General features: G+C 34.4%; 1 protein-coding gene across 2 annotated transcripts; it reads left to right on the top strand.

The window, feature by feature from the left end:
* Window positions 1-16,824: 16,824 nt before the first annotated feature.
* Window positions 16,825-19,242, top strand: LOC145102404 (lysine histidine transporter-like 8). 2 transcript variants are annotated; one of them, XM_079039793.1, is made up of 6 exons: window positions 16,825-17,283; window positions 17,398-17,531; window positions 17,895-17,978; window positions 18,099-18,322; window positions 18,427-18,558; window positions 18,645-19,242. In XM_079039793.1, the coding sequence occupies exons 1-6, from the start codon at window positions 16,991-16,993 to the stop codon at window positions 19,131-19,133; spliced, it is 1,356 nt and encodes a 451-aa protein (XP_078895919.1). In that variant the 5' UTR covers window positions 16,825-16,990; the 3' UTR covers window positions 19,134-19,242. The 2 variants fall into 2 exon arrangements, with proteins under 2 accessions (XP_078895919.1, XP_078895918.1); XM_079039792.1 differs by having other exon boundaries at window positions 17,895-18,322.
* Window positions 19,243-27,337: the final 8,095 nt, after the last annotated feature.

Below are 27,337 nucleotides of genomic sequence, written 5' to 3'. Positions count from 1 at the left end.
ATCAAAGCATCTTAATGTTCCTGCCCAATTGATTCTCGACTTCCTGTTTAAATTCCTTAAACCTCTCGAAAGTCTCTGACTTATGCTTGATTAAGTAGACATATCCATATCTACTGTAATCATCAGTAAAAGTCAAATAATAACGATTAGCATCCCTTGTGGCATGTTTGAATGGTCCACACACATCTGTGTGTATAAGGTCCAACAAACCTTCACCCCTCTCACACGAGCCTGTGAAGGGTGACTTTGTCATTTTTCCAAGTAAGCATGATTCGCAACTATCATCTGACTTTAGGTCAAACGACTCCAAGACTCCATCCTTTTGGAGTTGGCCTATGCGTTTCTTGCTTATATGTCCAAGACGACAATGCCATAATGATGCTTTATCCAAGTTATTATGATTAGTAGAATCAATACACAAAACATTATTTCCTAAGTTATCTACAACAGATACAGCTTCATACACACCATCACAAGGTAATGCTTTAAAATAAAAAACATTATTATAGAAAACATCTATAGAACCAACTTCATTATTAAATGAAAAGGTAAACCCTTGTTTGTACAAAGCATGAAAGGAAATAATATTTCTTGCCATTCCTGGCGAATAACAACATTTATTCAAATCTAAATTAAACCCACTACTTAGCGATAAAGTATAAACTCCAATCTTGGTGACAGGTGAAGCTTTCCTATTCCCCATGATCAAGTTTATTCTTCCTTGCTCCACATTCTCACTTCTTCTTAGTCCCTGCAAGTCACAACAAATATGAATACCACAACCGGTATCAAGGACCCAAGATTTAGAATGGGGTGAGTTATTAGAAATAGTACCTGCATGGTTGGGTTTGACTTTCCCATCCTTCACATCCTGCTGGTACTTTGGGCAGTTCCGCTTCCAATGAGACTTTTCATGGCAATAGAAGCATTCAGCCTCTTTTGGGTCAGAAGAAGGAGTGACGAAACCTTTCTTGGTTCCACTTGAAGAAGAGCCATCAAGGGTCCGAGCCTTGGTACCCTTCGAGGATCTCTTTCTCTTCCTCCATCGATTTTTCCCAATTGCCAAAACCGGAGTTGAGTTTGGAGTAGGAGTGATAGCAACCAACTTCCCCTTAAGACCTGATTCTGTGGTCTTGAGAAGTCCCTGAAGTTTGTTGAGTGTGACCTCTTCCTTATTCATGTGATATGTCATGCGGAATTGATCATAGCACGATGGTAAGGAGTGCAAAATGATATCTATTGCAAGATCCTCAGGGAAGTTCACATTAAGCTTCAGCAAACGATCCACATACCTTTGCATTTTCTGCATGTAGCTCGTGACGGATTCCCCGTCCTTCATCATGGTTGTTATCATGGAGCAGATGATTTCATACCTCTCTTGTCTTGCACTTTGATGGTATCTTTCCATCAAATCTTGGTGCATTTCATAAGGGTAGAAATCCTCATAAGACTTTTGGAGTTCCGCTGTCATCGTGGCCATCATGATGCAAGCCACTTTCGTAGCATCCCTTTCATGTGCCCGAAATTCAGCGATCTCCTGAGGAGTTGCAGTGGTCTCATCAATCTCCTTAAGCTCCTTGTCAAGGACATATTCTTTGTCCTCGTAGCGGGTAATCATCCTGATGTTTCTGATCCACTCATTGAAGTTGAATCCATCAAAGGTGACTTTCCCACACAAGTTCATAAGGGTAAAGGAGCCATTAGGATTAGAGCCAGAAGCAGCATTGTTTGAAGACATCTGAAAAGAAGAGAACAAGATTAGTTTAGATATAAGAGAGTCCTTAATAAAACACCCAAATGTAATATTAAGGCTAGGATCCAATCACAATATAATATAACTTAGAAGAGGTATGCCGTAATCTAAGCTATACCATATTTGAAAGGTAGGTGAATGACGATTCACCAATTTCCACCACGAAAACCGAAATATTTAAGTATTAGGTTTTTGATTGGTTCTTAGAAATTCCTAGATTCTTTGAGATTCAATGAACTTTTCAAAGGCATGTTTCAATCTCGAGTGTGCCCTCCAAGTTTTGTGACTGGGATGCCGAGGATCACAAAACGAGGTGTGAAGTAACCATGCAAATCACTTGGTACCCTTAAGGTTTATCACTCAATCGATGTGCCGGTAAACCACACACGCTCCATCGATACTATAATAAACACTAAGTCACCCTTTACCTACCTTGTTAAGTCCAAGTTAGTGTTCCAGTTAACCACACGCGCTCCACCAACGACTTAATCAAAGTGTAAAGTGTGATTTCATGGATTAACACCTTATTCACATTTTTCCTAAAGTAACTAAGATTGGGAATTTAATAAAACATTTAGTTACTTTATAATATTCATCATACTTTAAATGAGAATTTATAAGTCCTTGTCTTACCCGTTCGGCTAACGACCCTCCACCAGTCAAGCAAACGGTGGGTGAGAGTGGACACCCATTAAGTCACCATTTTATAGGCAACAACCTTATACCCACCTTATAGACCGGCTTCGTGAATGAGGCGTACTAGCGGTAAGACGACTTTGTTCTTATACATATATATATATATATATATATATATATATATATATATATATATATATATAATTATTAAATCATAATAATATAAGTATAAGAGTTGAATGAGCTTGTTGGAACTAAAGTTTTAACTTGACTTTACTTGTTCCAAAACTTGAGGGCAAGTTTTGTAAACTTTCAAAACTTTTCATATCTTGTAACTTATGAGTTTAATAGAGTAATAAAATGAAGATTCTTCACTTTTCTAACTCTTGTGTTCTTTTAATGGTTTTCAATCCAAGAGACTTTTGGTTTTCCATAACTTGAGGACAAGTTATGGACTCCATTAAATAATATTATGATCAAGAATTAATCTACCACATAGGTTACAAATAATTCCTATGATCATCTAAACACCGTAAGAACAAGATCATGAACATGAATATTTTCATATATCAAATTCACACTTAATCTTTGTAATTTTGATAACTAGTTGTTGTAAATGAGTTAGAAAAGACATTACACCTTCTAAAACAAGTTTTCAAACACCAAAACAGTTTAGGGTAATGTTTCTAATCCATTTCCAGCAACTAAAGTTGAAAAACTGCACTCTGTCGACCCTACTCGTCGAGTGCATGAACCTACTCGGCGAGTAGGTTGAAGATACAAGTGGACTCGGCGAGTCCCCCCATGGACTCGGCGAGTCCATCAGTCAGACAGCAAGATTTCGACTTTTTTCAAGCATATTGCAACAAGTATCAAACAAACAAGCCTAGGCTCTGATACCACTGATGGGTTTTGAGCATTCTAACACTTCCTAAGTGTACATGCAACCCTAATAAACCTTGGATCTATGTTTGTCTAAGATACATGCAAATAATTATTTTTCCAAGGCTTATATCCTAACTAGCATGGCATGGGGAACTTGAATCAAATAAAGCTAGTAGAAACACTTACCTTGTAGTTGTAGTTGATTGCTTGGAGTTTTAGAGCCTAGCACCAATAATGTGGATGCCTCAAATGAAAGCCACAAATCACCACAAACATGGAACTTTGAGAGAATAGTCACACTTCTCTTGAAATCGGCCCTCACCTCAACATGTGTCAACTAGTGTGATTTCAAGAGCCAAAGCCTCCTTTATATAGTGTGGTGGATTAGGGTTACATCCATGTAAACCCTAATACCCATGTCTCTTCATTTCCATGAGATCCATGGGTTAAAGCTCCATGGAGTATCCATGGACTTCTCCATCCAAGCCTAGCCCATTCCAAATAAGCATAAGCCCACTCTATATAAGTATAGAAGCCCATATTTAATTAGTAATATCTTTGATCACTAAATTAATCCTAGATTAATTATAGATCACTACTACTTAAATAATATGATCTTATATTAATATATTAGAACTTATAATATATTAATAAATCATAACTTGTACTATTCTCAAATATTATCCATAAATTGTTCGGGTGAAGTGCAACCCAAATGGACCATGCCGGGTCGGGTCAAGTATATACCAAATATAGTTATGGACTTAGACACTATATCCAACAATAGCATACATGATCGAGCCAACAGCGGAAGCATATGGAAATCGACTCATCTCAGCTATCTTAGCCTCTGTACTCGGACTCTGTGTCTTACTCAATTTGGCATTGTGCTGGATCGGCAAGTCCCCTTTCTTGGAATTTTGCATGTTGAATCTTTTCAAAACCTTATCCAAGTAGATACTCTGACTAAGTCCAATTATTCTCTTACTCCTGTCTCTCATTATCCTAATTCCTAGGATATAGGCAGCTTCTCCAAGGTCCTTCATAGTGAAACACTTCCCAAGCTAGGACTTAACCTCCTGGAAAGTTGGGATGTCATTTCCTATGAGTAGTATGTCATCTACATACGACAGCAGAAAGCTAACTATACTCCCACTAGCCCTAACATACACACAGGACTCATCCTCGCTCCTCGAAAAGCCAAACTCTTTGACTTTCTCATCGAAGCAAAGATTCGATCTGCGAGATGCTTATTTTAATCCATAAATGGATATCTCAACCTTACACACCCTATTAGGGTACTTTGCATCGACAAAACCCTCTGACTGATCCATGTAAACATCCTCAACCAACTTCCATTAAGGAAAGCGGTTTTGACATCCATTTGCCATATTTCATAATCATGAAATTTAGTTATGGATAGAAAAACTCTAATAGACTTAATCTTAGCTACTGGTGAGAAGGTCTCATCATAGTCAACTCCCGAAGTTTGAGTAAAGCCCTTTGCCACCAGTCTTGCTTTGTAGGTGTGTACCTTCCCATCCATGTCGGTCTTCTTTTTGATGATCCATTTGTACCCAACTGTCTTACAACCTGGTACATTTTCAACCAAGTTCTACACTTGATTGTGATACATGGACTGAATCTCGCTGTCCATAGCCTCCTTCCATTTAGCTAACCCAGGGCCTACCATGGCTTCCATGTAATTATTAGGTTCATCCAAATCTATTAGTGCACTATCACAAATAAATGTATCACCTTCAGTGGTGATGTGATAACCATAATAAAAATCTGGTGTGTTTCTTACTCTAGCGGAACGCCTCGGAGGTATGGACTCACCTACTGTCTCAACAGGAGTTTCCTCCTCAGGTTGGTTGATAGTGTTTGAGGTTCCTTCACCACTTGACTCTTGAAGCTCGTCAAGGTCAATTTGCCTCCCACTGTTTCGTTGTCGTGAGACTCGCGCATCACGAAAGCCTGTAGAAGAGGTAACCAAAAGATCTTTGTGGATAGCCAATGAAAGTACACCTCTCACTTCGAGGTTCAAGCTTGTCGTGAGACTCGCGCATCACGAAAGCCTCGCAACCCCAAATCTTGATGTGGTCCGGATTAGGAACTTTCCTAGTCCACATCTCGTGAGGTGTTTTGGAAACCTTCTTAGTAGGGACTAGATTAAGGATATGGGCGGCAGTCTCTAAGGAATACCCCCAGAATGAGATTGGTTATGAAGCCCGACTCATCATGGAAAGAACCATATCCAATAAGGTCCGATTGGGCCTCTCGGCAACACCATTCAGCTATGGTGTCCTAGGAGGTGTCAATTATGAGACTGTCCCACATTCCTTAAGATAGTCAAGGAACTCAATACTAAGATACTCTCCTCCCCGATCGGATCGGAACATCTTGATATTCATGCCTAACTTATTTTCGACTTCCTGCTTAAACTCTTTGAATTTTTCAAAGGTTTCTGATTTATGCTTCATTATGTAGACATATCCATATTTGCTATAATCATCAGTGAAAGTCACATAGTTCCAATTAGCATCCTTAGTGGCGGTTTTGAAGGGTCCATGCACATCTATGTGTATGAGGTCCAACAAACCTTCACCCTTCTCACAAGAACCAGTGAAGGGTGACTTCGTCATTTGTCCAAGTAAACAAGACTCGCAATTATCATCCGACTTTAGGTCAAATGATTCCAAAACTCCAGCCTTCTGGAGTTGGCCTATGCACTTCTTGTTAACATGTCCAAGACGATAATGCCACACGTATGCTTTATCTAAGCTCATTGAAGAATCGATATACATATTTCCTAAGTTGTCTACAATCGACACAGTTTCATATACACCATCACAAGGGAATGCTTTAAAATAAAACACATTATTATAAAAAGCACCAACTGCACCAATTTTATTATCAAAACAAAATGTGAAACCTTGTTTGTACAAACTATGAAGGGAATTAATATTTCTCGCTATTTCTGACAAGTAACAACACTTATTCATATCTAAAGTTAACATATTATTAAGCAATAAAAAATAAACTCCAGTCTTGGTCACAAGTGATGCTTTGCTATTGCCCATGATTAGGTTTATCTTCCCGTGCTCCACTTCTTCACTACTTCTTAGGCCCTACATATCAGTACAAATGTGAATACCACAACCTATATTGAGCACCCAAGAGTTAGTATGTAATGAGTTACCAGACAATATAGTATAAATACCTGCATATGTGGGTTTAACTTTCCCATCCTTCACATCTTACTTGTATTTAGGGCAGCTTCACTTCGAGTGCCCCTTTTCGTGGCAGTAGAAGCATTGTGCTTCCATTGTGTTTGAATAAGGAGGAATGAGACCTTTCTTGGTCCTAATTGAAGAGGAGTCATCAAGGGGCTTTCCCTTGGTACCCTTCGAAGGGGTCTTCCTCTTCTTCCCCTTTCCCTTCCCAATTGCCAGAACAAGGGCTGTTATAGGAGTAGGAGTAGATGTGACAGTCGACTTACCTTTAAGGCCACCCTTAGTGGTCCTTAGAAGTCCTTGGAGTTTGCTACGTGTAACTTCCTCCTTGTTCATATGATAAGTCATACGAAACTGATCATAACTTGGAGGTAAGGAATGGAGAATGATATCAATTGGCATGTCCTCAGGGAAGTCCACATTAAGCTTCAGTAACCAGTCCATGAATCTTTGCATCTTTTGCAAGTGACCGGTGATGGATTCATCTTCTTTCATCCTAGCTGTTATCATAGATGAGATGATTTCATACCTCTCTTGACACGCGACCTGATGGTACCTCTCCATCAGATCCAAATGCATCTCATATGGATAGAAATCTTCATAGGATTTCTGGAGTTCAGGAGTCATGGTAGCCAACATGATGCAGTACACTTTGGTAGCATCCCTCTCATGTGTAGTGTACTCCACAAGCTCCTCAGGAGTAGCAGTGGAATCATTGATGACCTTAAGCTCCTTATTAAGGACATATTCCTTGTCCTCATAGCGGGTAATCATTCTGATGTTTCTAATCCATTCATTGAAATTAGACCCATCAAAAGTGACTTTCCAACACAAGTTCATGAGGGAAAAGGAGCTTGTAGGGTTTAAGCCAATAGCAATATTGTTTGACATCTGAAAAGAAAGAAGGACAGGTTTAATTAGATGAAGAATCCTTAATAAGTCACCCAAATGAAATATTAAGGCTAGGACCCTACAAACTATTTCATAACTTAGAAGAGGGATGCCGTAATCCAAGCTATAAAATATTTGAAGGTAGGTAAATGATGATTTACCAATTTCCACCATGAAAAACAAAATGAATTATTAAGTTTTAATTGGATTTGAAACTCCTAGATCTTTGAGATACATTGAACTTTCAATGGCATGTTTGAATCTCAATTGTGCCCTCTCAAGTTTGTGACTGTGATGCCGAGGATCACAAACAAGGTGTGAATAACCATGCAAATTAACTTGGTACCCTTAATTTTATCACCTAATTGATGTGTCGATTAACCACACGCGCTCCACCGATCTATGATAAAACTTAATTCCCCATTTGTCACTTTTACTAGTCCGTGTTAGTGTGCCGGTTAACCACACATGCTCCACTAACAACTTGGTAAGGTACAAAATGTAATTTCATGGCTAGCACCAATTTCACATTTTCCTAAAGTAACTAAGATTGGGAATTAATAAAGGTTTAGTTACTTTATAATTTCATTAAACTTTTAATGAGGATTTAGGTCATATCCTACCCGTTCGGCTAACGACCCTCCACCAGTCAAGGAAGCGGTGAGTGAGAGTGGACACTCATTAAACCACTATTTTATAGGCAGTAACCTTATACCCCCTTATAGACCGGCTTCGTGAATGAGGCCTACTAACGGTAAGACTGACTTATATATATATATATATATATATATATATATATATATATATATATATATATGTATATATACACACATATATAATAATAATAATAATAATAAATAATAATAATAATAATAATAATATTAATAATAATAATAATAATTAAACTTTTAATATTATAGAAGTATAAGGGTTGGATTTTAAACTTTTAAAATTTCAAGGATCTATTTGGAATTAAAGTATTAATGTGCGAGACTTTACAAATTCCAAGACTTGAGGGCAAGTTTTGAAACTATTCAAGACTCTTCAAATCATAACTTATCAGTTTTAATGGTGCATTAAAATGAAGACTCTTCATTTTATGTAACCTCTTATTCTTTAACGACTTAAATAAGTGACTTATGGTTATCCATAACTTGAGCACAAGTTATGGACTCCATCATTAGCCATTAAGATCAAGAATTATACTACAAGAAAATTACACATAATTCCTATGATCTTCTAAAAACTCATAAGAACATAACCATTCATATCAAAATTTCAAGTGTCATATTAACACATATAAAACATGGAATTTTGATATTAGCCATTGAAAATGGATTAGCATAAACATTAAACCATCTAAAACAAGTTTTAAAACACCAAAACAGTTTAGGGTAATGTTTCTAGTCCATTTCCAGCAGCAAAACTCGAAAATATGCATTCAGAGGCTCCTACTCGTCGAGTGCAAGAACCTACTCGACGAGTAGGATGAGATATCACATGTACTCGTCGAGTCCCCCTATGGACTCGGTGAGTTCATGCAGCAGATAGCAGATTTTTGATCTTTTTCAACAAGTTTGCATCAAGTATCAATAAAACAAGCCTAGGCTTTGATACCACTGTTGGGGTTTGAGCATACTAACACTCCTATGGTGTACATGCAACCCTAGAAACCTTGGATCTATGTTTTTCTCTAAAATACATGAAAATTTGATTGCCAAGGTTTACAACCTAACTAGCATGTTATGGGGTACTTGTAATACAAAACTTTTAGTAGAATAACATACCTTTCTTTTGTGGTTAATTGCTTGGAGTTTATGAGCCTAGCACCAATAGTGTGGATGCCTCAAGTGGTGTCACAAATCACCAATAAAATTTGGAAGCTCTTGAGAGAATAAGAACACTCTAGAAATTGGCCCACCCTTATACTCACACAGACTAGTGCCAATTCTAGAGCCAAGGACTCCTTTATATAGTATGGAGGATTAGGGTTAAACCCTAATACCCATGACTCTTCATTTACCTAGGATCCATGGGTTAAAAGCTCCATGGACTATCCATAGACTCCATGTACTCTTCGCTCATCCTAAATAAATCTTAGCCCAATCCATATATATAAACAAGAGTCCATATTTAATTAGCTCCATTTTGATCACTAAATTAATTCTAAATTAATTCTTGATCAATACTAATTAAATAATTATGAGATATTAATATATTATAACTTATAATATATTAATATATCATAAACATCTTATTCTCAAAAGTATATCCATCTAAGCTGTTAGGTGAAGTGCAACACAAATGGACCATGCCGGGTCGGGTCAAGTTGATACCAAATATAGTTACGGACTTAGAAACCTTATCCAACACTATCATCTATATTTATGTCCTAATTGTTAATAAGGGTTTTATTACTTTTGATTTCGTTTGGGAATTTTCCGGTTCAGCAGCTCGACTGTTATTTGTTTATCAACGAATCGAGGTGAATCTTCTGATAGTGTTTTAGTGGGTTGAAGGCACCAGTTTTGACCTATATATTATTGTTATTAGAATGCTAGCTGTCTGTATGACTCTTTCATGTTTTGTATGTATTTGTATGTTTGTCGGGCGGGGCCCAATGCCAGGCAAGGACTGATGAGTATGTTGGGTGGGGGCCATCACATGTTACTGACAGATCTATACCGGGTGGGGCCCAATGGAGGTCAGGCGGAGCCGATTGTATGTATGGTATGTGATATTTTGGGTGAAGCACACTAACTCTATGCTTATGTTTTTCACTTTATGTTTGAAGTACTTCCTATTCGAATGGGAAAAGCTCGGGATGATGGTACTACACACACCCTGTTTTCTGCATTATTGACTCTGATGCATTTTGGATATGGATGATATACTCTGATTTCCCATTTTGGTTTCTATGAACAAGTAATGTTTTGTTGTTTATCTAATATAAAATGAATTTTTTTTTGTTATAAATTTTGGGACGTTTCAATCTGTCAGTTGATAAGGACTCCAACATCTTGTAGTGATACACCTGATGAAATAACCATATTTTTTATATTTGTTTTTTGTTGAGCAAATGTAACTCCTCATCCAAAATTTCCACTTTATTTTGCTTGATAATTTTTATGTTACGTAATTTACCAACGGGTATTTCTAAGGTCATGATTATTACAAAGAAGACATGGAAACCAATAGAATTTGGAATTTTTTTTTTGTTGTACGATACAAAAAAAGACGCAAAAACAAATAGAATTCCGAAGATTTTTTTGTTGCATGGAACAAAGAAGACACACAAACGAATAGAATTTGAAAAAAAAAATTATGTTGGACGGTACAAAGAAGACACACAAATAAATAGAATTTTGAAGAATTTTTTTGTTTCATGGTACAAAGAAGATAGACAAACGAATAGAATTTGAAAGACTTTTTTTTACACGGTACAAAGAAGACACACAAACAAATAAAATTTGAGAGTTTTTTTTTTGTTATTTATATCATCTTACTTTTTTATATTTTTGTTATTTTTGATATTTCATTTTGTTTTAAGTTTTTTATAATAGCATTGTACTTTAAATATTACATTATTTTTTTCAATTTGAGCATTGTACTTTTTAATAATTTTGTTATTTATACCATTGTATTTTGGTTTTCTTTTCAATTATAGCATTATATTTTAAAAGATTATATTATATTGTTGTTTTCTATTATAGAGGTTAAAATTAAATAACATGGTCAATAATAACATTCTACTTTTTTTTCTCCATTGTAATGATTTACTTAAATACCATTGTCAATAATAGCATTGTATTTAAAATATTACATTGATGTTATTTTTCTTTTTGAGCATTGTATTTTTTTTTCATATTTTCTATTTTTTTCATATTCTTGTTTTTTTTCATTATAGCATTCTATTTTAAACAATTATATTACGTTGTTTTCGCATTATAGTGGTTACTTTAAATAATAGCATCCTACTTTATTTATATTTTTTCTTTTTCCATTATAATAGTTTACTTAATAACATCCTACTTTATTTGTTTTTATGCTATTATAGTGGTTTACTTTAAATAAATTGTGAAACAATTGCATCCTATTTATTTTTATTTTTTTTCATTATAGCTTTGTAGTTTACACATACAAATACAAATTCAAATATACATACATAATTTCATGTTTTCATGCATACATATACACATTATATGTACATATACTACATTATATACACATAGAATTAACATTGCATACAAATACACATGCATATAAATAATAAACTAATACACATTATGACACTAAATCATCGGTTGGATGCAGCGTCGACAGAGTTCAATCGAGAGAGAATGTGGAACGCAAAGTAGGGAAAGACTGACCATGAAAGTGATTAATCACCTATAGCAATTAGCAACGACACCTATTAGCATTGACGAGTAAGCATTATGGGCGACAACTAAGCAATATCAGTGACTCTTTGGAGAGAATAAGTTTGAGGTATGTTTTTGAGCTTTAGTGGTGAAGGTGAAAATACATAACCAATATGCATCAGTTGGATTGGTGAATTAATCAAATTAATCAATAGGCAAGGTGCAATCTTACAATTTAATGTGGAATGGGGTCTAAACGCAGACGATACCATTAGTGGCGACAATCACCATTAGCGGCGACACCGAACGCGAATGTTGTGTGTCGCTGCTATTTTGGCTTATTCTTTTATTGTATGACTATATTATGAGATAGATATTGAACGCAATCCTCGTTTGCAAGAGGATAATAGGAGTAATTAACAGTTGGGAGTTATATATTTGATTTTATGATTTTTAATTATCGTTTTAGAATTATTTTAATTAACATTTCAGAATTTTGATTATTGTTTGAAGCGGTATATTTTTTAATGAAATATTACTTTTTGATTTTAGTTTTATTTTGTTTAATTTTAAGCTGGTAAATATTTTTAATTTCAAAAATTAAATAAAATTATATGGGTTCGGAGGATGAACGAAATGAATTTTCATGTAGGTGTCGTAGTATAGAAGTGAGAGGAGAAAAAGAAAAATGTGGGGAATGATAAAAGCGAGAATAGAAAAAGATAGTTATGTAAAACCTATTTGATATGTGAGTTGGAAAAGATATCAATAAACAAAGAATAATACTTTTTTGTTTATATATATATATATATATATATATATATATATATATATATATATATATATATATATATATATATATATATATATATATATATATATATATATGACCTATGAAGGTGTTTATATTATATTACACCTTCTATGACGCTGCTTAAATCGAGTCCCAAGTGTGGTGCATTGCAAATTCACTGATCTTTTGACTAGTAACGTCATCCCTTTTGTCATGTTTTGAACATATTAAATATTAAAGCTTCTCCTTAATTTATTTGTCTTCTTATTCCACTAATCACATGCTAGAAAATGAGACTAACCATAGTTGAATATTCATATATCATTAATTATAATATATTTAGAGAAAAACATGTGTTGATTATATGTATTCAAGTGTTTGTGTTTGTGTTTGATAGTTAGATCTTCTTTAAATAGATGTTTTTTTGTCCGCGGTCAAGTTTTGTGTAATATACATATTTTGAGTATGAGACATCATGTGTGAAAAAAATCACTATATTATTAATAAAGACTAAACAAAATGTTCCATGAATATTGAATAAAAAAATATATCATTGAGTCTAAGAAAAATTAATATCTAAATGTATCGTATATGATGAACTAGGTGTGACACCCATGTATTATATGGGTTTATTTAAAAAAATATGAAATTTTAACAATTTGAGAAGTTTGAATTTATAAAAAAAATAAGAAAAAATTTAAATTCTTAAAATTAATGACACTTTAATACATTGAATCTACCCTAATAAATGAAAATGTTATTGTCACTTGTCATTCTCTCATTTATTTGGCCACATGTCATTTTGTCATAATTTTGAAATATATTTATTTTCCACTTGTCAATTACTTCATTATTCATTTCCACTATATCATTAATTTAGTTTTCATAAATTAAACCTACTATAATAACTATTGATTTCAAATTTGAAATTTCAATTTAAATTTCAAATAAATTTACACTTTAAACATTTGTATTTAACATTTTATTATAATAACTCGTTTAGTACACGGGTCTAACAATTAAACACATAATTTTAATTAATTTATTTTTTGCACGTTTTTTTTTTCATAATTTTCACTTATTTCATATTTCAAATTCAAAATAATCTTTTCATCTAATCGTTCATGTTTAACATTATGTTTTAACTAACCCGTATAATATACGGGTTTCATAACTAGTACTCCTTAATAAATGAAGGTTTTCTTTTGCCACATGCCATCTTCTCCTTCATTTGGACACATGACATTTTCTAGAGTTTTTGAATTTTCTATTTTCCACTTGTCATTTTATTGTAATTTTCATTTTATTAAATTAAAATTCCACATTTAATAAGGTATTTATTACAATAAAATGACAAGTGGAAAATAGAAAATTTAAAAATTTTAGAAAATATCATATATCCAAATGAAGGAGAAGAAGACATATGAAAAAAAAAAAAAAAACCTTCATTTATTAAGGATGATGCAAAAAGGAACACCATCTAAGAAAAAAGGGCAAATATCATTTGCTAATTAACATAGATGGATAACTTACAAAGCTAGAAGTACGTAATTGACAATTAATATCGATGATAAATTCGGAAATAGTTAATATTTAAGGTCGTCCACTTCAATACTTAATTCTATATATATATCTTCAATTGTTTCGGGTACCTATGAGTGAGTATCGATCTACATGCTATCTATCTATATCTTCATTTATAGTATACAATTTATAGTATACAATGAAAAAAAACATTTTTACTTTTGCAACTTGCATCGGAACTCTCATGTTTTTTTTTCCAAGTAATTATTATAAGTTAATTAATAATATTAAATAAATACTGTTGGAAATTTAGTAAAAATATTTATATTTTTTTTATTAACTTTGGACATATATAAATATATACATATGTTGTATATATAACGAATTCTAAGTGGGTTTGTGTTAGACCTGGCAATGGGGCGAGTTTGGAGCGAATCGACCTTGATCCAAACCCTTTTAACAAATTTCAAAATCCGATCCAAACCCGCACCGTAACCCGCAGGGTTTTGAATAATCAAACTCATACCCTTATCCACCGAATCAGCAAATATCCAAACCCGCCCGTAACCCGTAGGTTTTTTGAATAATAAAACACATTTTACTTAAATCATAAAATCATATTTATTAAATAAAACTAAATTTTGATTTAGATTACACATTATGTACTCGAGGGCTTTCTATTGGAATTAAAATCCTTATTTTAGTTACTTCCGATTGGTTTTTGACCGTCGATTGCATTGATAGAGAATAGAAATTACAAACTTTCTTCCGGTTGATAAATAACCTTATTGATTTATAAAAGAAATTGATGATTACATGATGAAATATAAAGGAAATGAAATCATGAATCTTGGGAGAAGAGTAAAAGACTGGAAGTCTAGAAGTTGAGTCCTTGACTCCTATATAAAAACAATTTAGTCTTTGGCATTTTCTCTTTGGATTTCTGATTAGAATTTAATGTAAACTTTAGGCAATATAAAATATAAATTTATATTTCTAAAATTTATACGGGGCGGGTTATAAACGGAGTGGATCGGTGCTGATCCATACCCGACCCTTTTAATAAAAGGGTTAGTGGGTACGGGTCGTTAACAGGTAAACGGATCAAAAACTATGCTCCAAACCCATATAATTGTTAAGGGTTTGGATCGGATCACAGTCAAAACCCGCTCCATTGCCAGGCCTAGTTTGTGTTCTCCTCCATTAGGCTTCGAAACGATATATTATATGTCCAAAATAGAGTATAAGTGAATAAGATATCGATACTCAAATATAGGTATTTGAGAATAAGTTTAGCAAAAGAGAGGAATGTGGGAATGAGTCACATATTGGTAGAGAGACCAAACTCAACAAGGTTTATAAGCTTCATTGCATGGAAGGCTTAGAAGCTTGTGTCTATGGTTATACTAAATTTCTTACCTGCGTGCAGAAGGGGTGCAAATCTTGGTTCCGTAGATCAAAAACACCAAACTAGTGCATGGGCGCGACCTGCAGATACGAACGCAGCTCCGAAAACTCAGGCGCACGCTGCCCAAGTTTTTGCTAAACTTTACAAGTTGGTCCCTATTTTTGAATTCTGTAACGGATGCATTGATTGCATAATTAATGACATTTATTGCCATTAGTTTATGACTTTTAATTACGTAATTAATAACACTTAAATTTAACAATATAATTTATGACTTTTAATTACTCCATCAATGACATTTATTGTGCAATCAATGTCATTAATTACGCAATCACTAATAGCAATAAATGTCATTGATTGAGTAAATAATGGCAATTAATGGCAATAAATGTCATCGTCGGAAATAGGAGTGTAGAGAAGGAAGAAGAAGAAGAGAATTTTCAAAGTTTATTTTGTAAATAATTGAAAGTCATAAATTATATTGTTAAATTTAAAGCCTAAATTGTAATCCCAAATTAACTAAATTTTTTTCTATGATCATTTTTATAATTATTAAGTGTTCCCAAATAAATTGCTTTAAAATGTTTTACAAATACTTTTTGTTTTAAAAAATTTAATTAATCATAACAACATTAAACTATATATTATTTTTATGTTATTTATAAGTAACCTATAATTAGATATAACCGAAACAATTAAGATCATATAATTTTAATAAATGTTTATCTTATCATATAATTTAAAACAATCGATGTTATATGTTGGCTTAATATAAAAATTATTAAATAAACGTTAATATCAACGTCATTGTTAGGAAAAATAAATATTTATAAATTTTTCAACTATTTTTTTCGTATTTTGGACGGAATGTATTGGTCTAGTATAGATAAATAAACATCAGCACAAATAAGCTAGGAACTAAAAATCACCGGACAAGGTACAAGAAATTTTTTGTACCCATACGCTTAAACCGTATAAAAAGCAAAACTTATTTTGTGATCTTACTTTATATAACAAGTTATTGCGACCAAATTACAATATGCAGCTTTACGCCAAAAAGATAAAGTAATTTAAGATTCATTTTTATAGCTTTTAGAATAATTTTACATTATTATATATTATGTATAACATGAATGGTAAGCATATACGTCATTCGTACTCATGTCATATGCTAGAGCTGTAAAAGTGACACACATGTGTACCATTTTATTCTAGAGTGGACCCAACATGACTCCAAACAACAGCTTTTTTATGTTTGACAATCAACAGTCATCGACCATATTGTTATATATAAAGTGGCCTTTGCCTTAATTGTTTCTTCAACTAAACCCATCAAAATCTCTCTCATCTCCTTCGAAAAGATAGACGTACTAAAGGGGAAGCTGGTGTAAAGAGATCAAACACATAAATTAATTAGAACTACATCTTCAAAGTTACGTAGCCATCAAAATCTCCCTCTTGGAACACACACATTGACCTTAATTGAGACAGGTGTAAAGAATTATGGGCGAAATGGTGTCTGGACGTAAGCAAGATGAAGGCGCATTTGAGAAAAGGATTCATATAATGAATGATGAAGGTGATGTTATAAGCATGTGCATGACGAAGAACAACTCGACAACTTCGCAATCTGATTCCAAGGATGACCAGAATGGAGTCAACAGAACACCAGACGAGTGGCTTCCCATCACCAGATCAAGAAAAGGGAATTCGTGGACCGCAACATTCCACTTACTTTGCTCGGGAATCGGAATCCAAACACTCTCTCTTCCCCTCGCCTTCGTATACCTCGGCTGGTAAGCCCAATATAGGCACGTGTTGCCTAATTATAATATTTCGTATGGAGTCATGTATGTCATATAAAAGGATATTAATTGTTCTTAATCCAACGACCTAAAGTCTTGTTTCAGGTTTTGGGGGATTATGTGTTTGTGTGTGGCATTTCTATGGCAGCTTTACACCATTGGGTTGTTAGTGAGTCTTCATGAAAGCGTCCCGGGTACTCGTTACAGCCGATACCTTCAACTTTCAATTATTGCTTTTGGTACGTATATTAGGATTCCTTTCTTAAAGTAGTTAACATAAAAAAAAACTATATATTCCCTCCGTCTCAAAATTATAGTTCATCTTACTTTTTGGTTTGTTTCAAAATAATAGTCCACTTTTAAAAATAAATAACATTTTTACCAAAATATCCGTTCATTATTACTTAAACAACTAAGCATTTAATGAAACATTAAATGCAAAGTAAGTATAAAAGTGTCATTTTATTGTATAAAGTTAATGGTAATTAATGTTTGCTTAATCTGTATGTTTTTTTTTGTCTGTGGACTATAATTTTGGGACGGATGGAGTATTTATGTAACTAAACTTGATTGTTGGTTTTTAATTTGAATGATTTTTGCAGGTGAAAAGCTCGGGAAACTTTTTGCGCTATTTCCGGTGATGTATCTTTCAACAGGCACGTGTGTGATATTCATAATCACAGGAGGTGGAACGTTGAAACTTTTCTATCAACTCATATGTGACGATTGCTCTTCCAACTTGACAACAACGGAATGGTTCTTGGTTTTCATTTCATTAGCAATTCTTGTGTCCCTGTTTTGTCCAGATTTGCATTCAGTAGCTTTGGTCTCATTTATTGGAGGGATAATGGCCATTGGATATTGTACAACCTTATGGGTATTGTTCGTTGCTAAAGGAAGGGCAGACGACACTTCTTATGATCCATCAAAAGTTGTGGCATCAGAAGCTGGTCGAGTCCGAAGTATCTTGAATGCTCTTGGGATCATTGCCGTTGCATTTAGAGGCCATAACGTTGTGTTAGAGATACAGGTACATTTCTTTAAAGCTATTCATCCGATTGATTGGCACAATATAAACCCTAAATCAATACCTTTAACGTTAATTATTAACGATTCTTTCCTTTGTTGCAAAAGGGTACAATGCCATCAACACCAAATCGTTCATCAGCAAAGCTCATGTGGAAAGGAGTGACAGCTTCATATGTTATTATTGCAATGTGTTTCTTCCCCCTTGCAATCGTTGGATATTGGGCATTCGGAAACAAGGTTAGTAATAGTAATCTGCCATGAAAAAACTAGCAAGATTTGAGGTAAACCTTAATAAAATACTCAATAGATAAATATGTTTGCAGATTCCAGCTAATGGGGGAATACTAACGGCACTCTCAACCACCCTCCACCACCACTCATCAAAACCAGTGCTTGGTGTCATATATTTGCAAGTTGTCATAAGTTGTGTCGCTGCTTTCCAAATTTACAGCATGGTGGTCTACGATAACTTAGAGCGTGTGTATGCAAGCAGAAGGGGGAGGGAATGCTCGAAGTTAAGTCGTATGGGAATCAGGATGTTGTTCGGAGGTTTGACCTTCTTTATATCAGTGGCGTTCCCGTTTCTACAAACTCTTGCACTAATCATCGGAGGGATTGCACTGCATTTAACATTTGGGTACCCATGTCTCATGTGGATTGCGATCAAGAGACCAGCAGTAAAATCCGTAAGGTGGTGGTTTAATCTTGGGCTTGGTTTCTTAGGCGTAGTGCTGAGTCTATTGGTACTTGTTGGTGCGGTGTGGAACTTGGCTTGTAGAGGTTTAGATGCCAACTTTTTCCATCCACATTGATTTAGGTCTACTTTAGATTAACTAAAAAATATTGAATTTTTAAATTTAGGTTTGGGAATAACAGTATAACTAATTAAATTTCTTAATATCATTTCATATCGTTTTATAATTTTTGAAATTTTCCCTTGGAGCTTTTAGTATTGTATTCACCATGTCACTCCTAGAAGTTAGGTTATCAACAACTTACAATTCATCGATATTCAGTCATTGAAATATTTTTCAATGGATCGAGGACGAATTTTTTCCATCGCCAAGAAAAGTGTGTTAAATTATTGGCGAGGGATTAATTTAAGGGCATACAGGTTTTAATTTGCTTAGGGACGTCCGTTGCAAAAGGTTTGTCACGTACTACATTGATATTTAATTACCGTTACAAAACCCTCACCCATCAAAGTTTATCAATGATTCTGAATTCTCATTTTTCTCTCATATTTTGGATTGCAACATATATATCACTACAAGATGTTAGGTGAATTGTTTCAATAATTTTATTTAAATGTAAGTGGTTGATTTTTTGATCAGAGTACACACATTTTTAAGTTTATTCAAGATTCTAAGTAAGCCAAATTGATTTCATAATTGAATTGATATCATAACGAAATTGATTTTGGAATGAAGTTCGTATTGAACCGAAACTGATTTCTGAATAAAATTGGTATTGGACCGAAACTGATTTCGAAATAGAATTGGTATAAGACCGAAAACGAGATTGCAACACATTGGAACGCAACTAATTCACAACTGGTGATTTACTGTTCATTTTCAATGGATCACAATTCATTGGAATGCAACTCATTCACAACTGGCAAGTTACTATTCACTTCCGATGAATCACAACTCATTGGAACGCAACACAATGGAATTGTAATGTTTACTTCTGATGCGTAGGATCACATCGGAACGACTCATATCAGAATATGTTGCAACAAGATTGCGTCGGAACATGTGCAGTTTGGCGTTTTACCTGTTGGTTCGGTGTTTTATCTAGTGGATAAAACGACCGTTTTGTGTCAAGTTTGATTGTTGGTCATAGTTTTGGGACGCCCGTCAGTTATGCTTTTACTACAAAATCTAAAATAAAATACGGTTGAAAAAGCAATCAAAATACGGACATTGAAGCGCATTCTAATAGAACGTGTTTTATTTGAAGAAGCAATAAAACACGGTTATAGAACCGTAATCTATTTAGAAGATATAATACGGTAAACTATACATTGAATACGGTTATAGAACCGTAATCTATAAGAATATATAGTACGGTAATTTAAGTAATAGAATACGATTTTAGAACCGTAATATATAAGAAGATTTAGTACGCTAATCTAGGAAATAGAATACGGTTATAGAACCGTAATGTATATATTTATTAATTAAAAACAATCAAATATAAAATAGTTTCGAAACCAATTATACTTGTCTTCCGCTTGATACATGGATATGTGTGTTTATAAAGTTCAGAAATTTAGTCATGAGAAATTATAAAATTGACAACTACAATAAAAAAATAAACATAAATACATTAGTTTTTACGAACGATAATAATTGGTCATTCCAAATAATAAAAAGTAACTATAACAAAATAGTAGTTAATAATAAAGTACTAAGACACAATCTCATGGTCTTGATTGATTTCGGTCCTAGGTGTGATTTTGGTCTTGATTGATTTCAGCTAGAAATGATTTCGGTTTAGGCATGATATTTCGGTCCAACATAACTGAAATCTCATGGTTTTTGAATCCCAAAACCGAAAACCCTTAAAGTAAGGTATAATTCATGCTTTAACTCCTAATTATTTGACTTTTGGTTTGACTGGTTTGACTTTTATTGACCCGAAATTTCCGGTTGTTACATTATCCCCCCGTTAGAGGGAATTTCGTCCCGAAATTATTTCTAAAGTGGGTACTTATGAAATAGGGAAAAGATGTGGGTACTTTTGTTTCATCTGGTCTTCTCGTTCCCATGTGAATTCAGGTTATCGCTTGGCATTCTAGCGGACCTTCACTAATTGTATACGACTTTGTTTCTTTCTCTTGATCTCTCTATCCATGATTTCCATAGGTTCGTCTACGAAGTGTAGACTCTCGTTTATCTCAATTTCATCGAGTAGGATTACAAGAGTCTCGTCAGACAGACACTTCTTCAGATTGGACACGTGAAAATGGGGTGTATGCTGCTGAGTTCTTGCGGTAGTTGAAGTTTGTAAGCCACCAGGCCGATTCTAGCAAGAATCTTGAATTGCCCGATGTACCTTGGATTTAGTTTTCCACGTTTTACAAAACGTATCTTTCCCTTCCAGGGTGAGACCTTTAATAGAACGCGGTTACCAACCTGGAACTCCAAGGGCTTTCGTCGTTTATCCGTATAATTTTTTTTGGTCCCTAGATGCTTTTAGTCGTTCCCGGATCTAAATAATCTTCTCTGTAGTTTCTCGTATGATCTCGGGGTCGGTGACAGTGCTTTCAGAAACTTGTTTCTTTGCTAGTTGTGTGACGCCCACTTTAGCCCAACACATAGGTGATCTGCACTTTCGGCCATAGAGGGCTTCAAACAGAGCAACTTTGATGCTAGTGTGATAACTATTATTGTATGAGAATTCAGTTATTGGTAAATGGGTATCCCAAGCTTTACCAAATTCTATCACACAAGCTCTCAACATGTCTTCCAGCGTCTGAATGGTTCTCTCACTTTGCCCGTCAGTCTGGGGATGGTATGCTGTCGAGTTTAGTTCCCAAGGACCTTTTTAGTGATTGCCAAAACCATGAGGTAAATCTACTATCTCTGTCAGAGATACTGGATATTGGCACACCATGTAATCGTACAATCTCTTTAATGTACGTCTTGGCTATCTTTTCCATCTTGTCGGACTCTTTTATTGGAAGGAAGTGCATGTATTTGGTTAACCTGTCAACGATCACCCAAATGGTGTCAAGACCACCTTTTTTATTGGGCAACTTATTTATGAAATCCATGGTTATCCGCTCCCACTTCAACTCGGGTATATCTGGTTGTTGTAGTAAACTCGAGGGCTTCTGGTATTCTACCTTGAGCTCCGCGCAAGTCAGTCACTTTCCTACATAGGTAGCGATTTATGCCTTCATGTTTGGCCACGAATAAAGTTTCTTAAGGTCTAGGTACATCTTTTCTAAACCGGGATGAACGGAGTATCTGGTCTTGTGAGCTTCGTTAATGACAACATCTCTGTACCCACCAAACTTCGGTGCCCAGATCCGATTCATGAGATAACGAACTCTGTCACCCTTAACTTCCAGGTTTTTATCCATTCCTCTTAAGGCTTCACCTGCCACATTCTCGGGTTTCAAGGCTTCCAGCTAATCCTCTTTGATCTGCATGGATAGGTGTGAATGGATGGTCATGGTTAATGACTTTACTCGGCGACCCGAGTACTCTTTTCGACTAAGGGCATCTACTACTACATTGGCATTGCATGGATGATAGCGAATTTCGCATTCGTAATCATTTAGTAGTCCTACCCATTGTCATTGTCTCATGTTGAGTTCCTTTTGATAAACAATGTACTGTAGACTCTTATGATCCGTGAAGATTGTGCACTTCGTACGATAAAGGTAGTGCCTCAAGATCTTCAAAGCAAATACTACTGTTCCTAGTTCGAGGTCATGTGTGGTGTAGTTAACTTCATGATTCTTAAGTTGTCTCGAGGCATAGGAAATGACCTTTCCTCATTGCATAAGTACACAACCTAGCCCTTGTTTGGACGGGATCGCAGTAACCACAAAATCTTCCGTCCCTTCTGGGAGGGACAAGATCGGAGCGCTGCATAGGGTTTGCTTTAGTGTTTGGAAAGCAGTTTCTTGTTTCTCCTCCCAATTTAAGGTTACACCCTTCCGAGTCAAGGTGGTGAGTGGTTTTGCAATCTTGGAAAAGTTTTGTATAAACCTCCTGTAGTAGCCAGCGAGATGCAAGACGATCCTAAAACTGTAAAAATTGAATTTTTTTTTTATATAAAAATAGTGTGCAGGCACAAGATGGTCCTAAAACTGTAAAATTTGATTTTAATAATATAAACATCATGTCCTTTATATGTTTCTCAAATCTATTGAAACTTTGACAAATAGAATGCTAGTAAGCTTTTACACCAAATTAAACATAACATTAAGCTCTTGCCTATAAACTACTCCAAATATGTCAATGAAACCCTTCACAAAACAATAATAATATAAAGGTAAAGCTTCCCTCATGTTCTTCTGGATCTTCAGGAAAAAAAATTAGAGTTTTAAACGAATACCTTTTTGGGTTGCTTGATTGCACCACCCGTAATTTTGTGTCATCTTCTCATTCAGTTATTCTCTCTCATCCCCTTCAAATTCTTTCAAACCTGCACATCATAAATATTTGTGCCATTTTAAAAATTCATGAATGCTAATTTTTATAAAGTACATTGCTTTAAATGTGCAATTTTTGTAAAATACCCACAAATGCCTTACTAAAAAATCTAATGAAGTGTAAGTGTAGATGATGGCGTTGCCTGAAGTTTTAGAAGATTGAATCTTGACAGCTGTTATAGATCCCGAAACCAAACCAAGTTAAATTTGTCATCCTACAATCAAACACAATGAAGTAATTAAAGTATGTTAGTGATTATAAGAAATAAAAGAAGTGCATTGTTATAACCAAGTAAATTCTTTTACAATGTACTGATAAAAAAAATTGAAAGTCAAATGTCGTTATTCTTGTATTGTCTAATTTTAACAATCTATAACTGTTACAGAGATTGGAATATCAATAGAGAAACCATCGTCATTAGATTGATATTCCAAATTGCGAACCACACGACGCTCAATCGAGGAGTGTGTAGCAGATGAAGTTGAGGTAGGGAAAGTAGACACCGTCATAGCTATGATAAACGTCATGGGATATTCGTATTGCAAAACCATAAGCATCTCTGTCATGTCATCAACATTTTGATCAAGTGAAATAAACCAAAATCTAATTAACTTGTTACCAAGTTCTTCCGATAAATCAAAGTCTTGGCACTAAAACTTTAAAATCCAAACTCTCAGATAAAATTAAACTTGTAAGGGTAAAATAGCCGTTTGAACTTATATGAAAAAAATAACCTTCTTATAAGAAGCTACGTTAACTAAAAAATATCATAAAACCAAGATATAGGTATTTAGTTTGCTATGTAAAATGGTTTGTTTCTTTTCCAAGGGTATAATGGTCATGTGCCTACGGTGTCATTCTGAACAGACTCACATTTGCAGCACTTCTGTTAACAACCACCGCAAATGGCATTAACTTTATAATCTTTTCCAACCGTCGACTTTAAAAATCAAAAACATTACACAACTGGTTTAAACAAATAACAACATATTCTTCACAGACTCTGGATAATTGGATATATAATAATCAACATTTGGGCAAAAAGCTAATATAGATCAACAAATTATACTCACTTGGGAGATTAGTCAAAGTAGAAGCTTGTTAGGATCATTTTATGAAATACGTTATTGCCATCCAAGCACAAGACCTGAAGAAAATGCCAATTTGTAATTACACCAACCTTATTTATACTCTTAAGAGTTAAATAACTTCATTTCATTATTGAGCATTAATTTTTCTTTTCAAAATAACGAAAGGAATAAGATTAGAATTCTAGAATGAACAGATGAATATGCAATCATTTTAAAAAGGATATGAATATGCAGATACAGGATCGGTCATCATATATGATAAATTTCTTAGAGGCATTTTATCAAACACATTGCAAGCACAATTAGAAAGATAACCATATATATATATATATATATATATATATATATATATATATATATATATATATATATATATATATATATATATATATATATATATATATGGAAAAGAAGCAATCAGAAGCTATCTCTAAAAAATGAAAGAGCATGGTATACACAGAAACAAGTTTGTAGAAGTTTCCACGAAAACATTGGTTGCAAGTTTGATGGTGAGGGCTAGAAAGGTCATCTCACGATAAATTAGAATTAAAATGAAGTGAAAAAACCACTTACAAAATTCTTGAAAAAGCATTTGGAATTTCCATAAGAGTCCAATGATCTTCTGCACCTAATGCATAATAATCATAGATCATCTTGGGTAACATATCCTTTTCAAGTACTATATCTTCATCTCAGGTTGATTTATTGATGTTGAAGACCTGTGAAGCACAAATTACTCAAACATAGTAAGAATAAGAAACAAAAATAAATAAAAATATGAAGTAATTAGGGTTTTTAGAGAGACGTATCCTAACAATTAGTTGTCAGGCGAACCTCCCCCGATACCTCAATGTCTGCGTCTGCCTTGACCCCAACCATTGCAACCAACGTTGATGGTCAAGTAGACGATGAAGTTGAAGGTGGCAAATAGTTGAAGATAGACAAAGTGAAAGAGGGAGAAGAGCCAAGCAGATAGAACTAATAGTTTGACAACGTGTGGTAGCAGAGGTAGGCGACGGTGGTACAATGACCTCTTCTCTGCAAAATAAGTGTGCGAAGCAGCCATCAATTTTGAGTTGTGTAGATGATGTAAAACAATAAAGCAAGGAGGCGATGGAGAAGAACTGAGATGTAGACAAAAAGTCAGAGGCGGTGCACTTGATATGTTGGTGCTATCAGGTGAGCAGACAAAGAAATCAATATCTTAATTATTTTGAGGATAAAAGAGGATTAGCGAACGATGAAGAAGGCGAGAGGGCAGTAGAGAAGGTTGAAGAAGGCGAGAAGGTGGTGGAGGTTATCAGGAATGAATACAGAGAAAGAAAATGACATTTTATCCTTTAAAACCGATGAAGGCAAGAAGGTGGTGGAGAGGTGTTATTTGATTGGATCGGAGGATTCAATGACCGGTATGGTTCAATAGAGAAATCGATGTCTTCTAGGTTGGTTGAAAAGAGCATGACATGAATGAAGCAGAAGCGATAGAGAAAAACACGTATTGATATTAAAAAATATATATCATGTCAGTTACATTGTCACACCCCCAAACCAGAACGGTGGAAACATTCGGGGGCGGAGGCGTCAAGTACAGTATCATAACAATGCAAAATAGTAAAAAAAAAACAGCATCATTGCAAAATAATATAATTTAATACAAGTGTGTTTTGTGTATAGTTCGAAAGACACCAAAATATGAATCAAAATAAAAGATGAGTCTCGAATGTGCTCCGTCTTCTCAAAACCTGGTCCAGATTACCTGTCTACTGGTGACCTAAGAATACAAGTTATTTTGAAAGAGTAGATCAACATTTAAGCTGGTGAGTTCATAAGTATTTTAGTGTCAATGTTTGTATAAGTTTGATGAAAGTGTTTGTAAATGTTTACTGTAAATGTTTGATATAAATGTTTGTATCTCCTAGAAAATCTATATTTTCTACTTATAAAGAAATGTAGTCTTCTACCAAGACCCGACTGTTCTGAACGTTTGTTCTTTTGTAAACGTGAGTGTTTTTCCTAAGTATGACAATCATTACCCAAAATATAGTTTACATTACCGTTTATGTGAGAAGATCACAATGTGAATGTAATGGGAAAATAAAGATGTACTGTAGTATTGTATATAGTAACTACCATTGTACTAACTACCTTAAACCAATTGTTTAATTAAGGTAAAATGTGATGAGATTATAACCATGCTTGATTCACTAGTAAAACTCGACGTTCAAAGATGTCGAAATGGTATGACGTTCGTCACCCGTAGACCTGCAGGTCCCACTGTAGCTAGCAGCAATGTGTAGGATGGTCAATCCCATATAGATCTATACACAAATTCATGCTCTCCCTCCAGGAGACTCTCGTTACAACACATGACTCAACAGTATATTGCCATTCCATGAAGTAGTGGCTCACATTAATGTTATAGTATTCTTGTATTTATATAGTATGTTCTATCTGTTCTAGTGTATTGTATGTTCTCTTTGTATAGTATGTTCCTCCCTGTTTCTCATTATAGTATGTTTGGAATGACTCTTGTATGTTTCATTGTACTAGAAATAGTGAGTAGTAGTCCTCTAAACTATACCTATTATAGTTTACTAGTAATATTGTTTGAATGACTGAGTATGTTTGTACACCTTTGCTACCCAAAGGTGTTGAACTGATGTAAGAACTTTTATATCTATACACATATACATAATATATAACTAAGATTCAAACGACACTCGGACAAACAACCGATACCCTAAGTCCATA

Source organism: Lactuca serriola, chromosome 4 (assembly GCF_051521515.1).
Source record: "Lactuca serriola cultivar US96UC23 chromosome 4, Lser_US96UC23_V15, whole genome shotgun sequence".
NCBI classification, from domain to species: Eukaryota; Viridiplantae; Streptophyta; class Magnoliopsida; order Asterales; family Asteraceae; genus Lactuca; species Lactuca serriola.
Note: the sequence above shows the minus strand (reverse complement) of the source record. Positions and strands in the feature narration are given on the sequence as shown.

Coding starts and splice junctions, on each gene's coding strand:
- LOC145102404 (XM_079039792.1), top strand. CDS start 16,991: ATGGGCGAAATGGTGTCTGGACGTAAGCAAGATGAAGGCGCATTTGAG. Junction 18,323..18,426: donor ACGTTGTGTTAGAGATACAG/GTACATTTCTTT, acceptor TTGTTGCAAAAG/GGTACAATGCCATCAACACC. Junction 18,559..18,644: donor ATTGGGCATTCGGAAACAAG/GTTAGTAATAGT, acceptor ATATGTTTGCAG/ATTCCAGCTAATGGGGGAAT.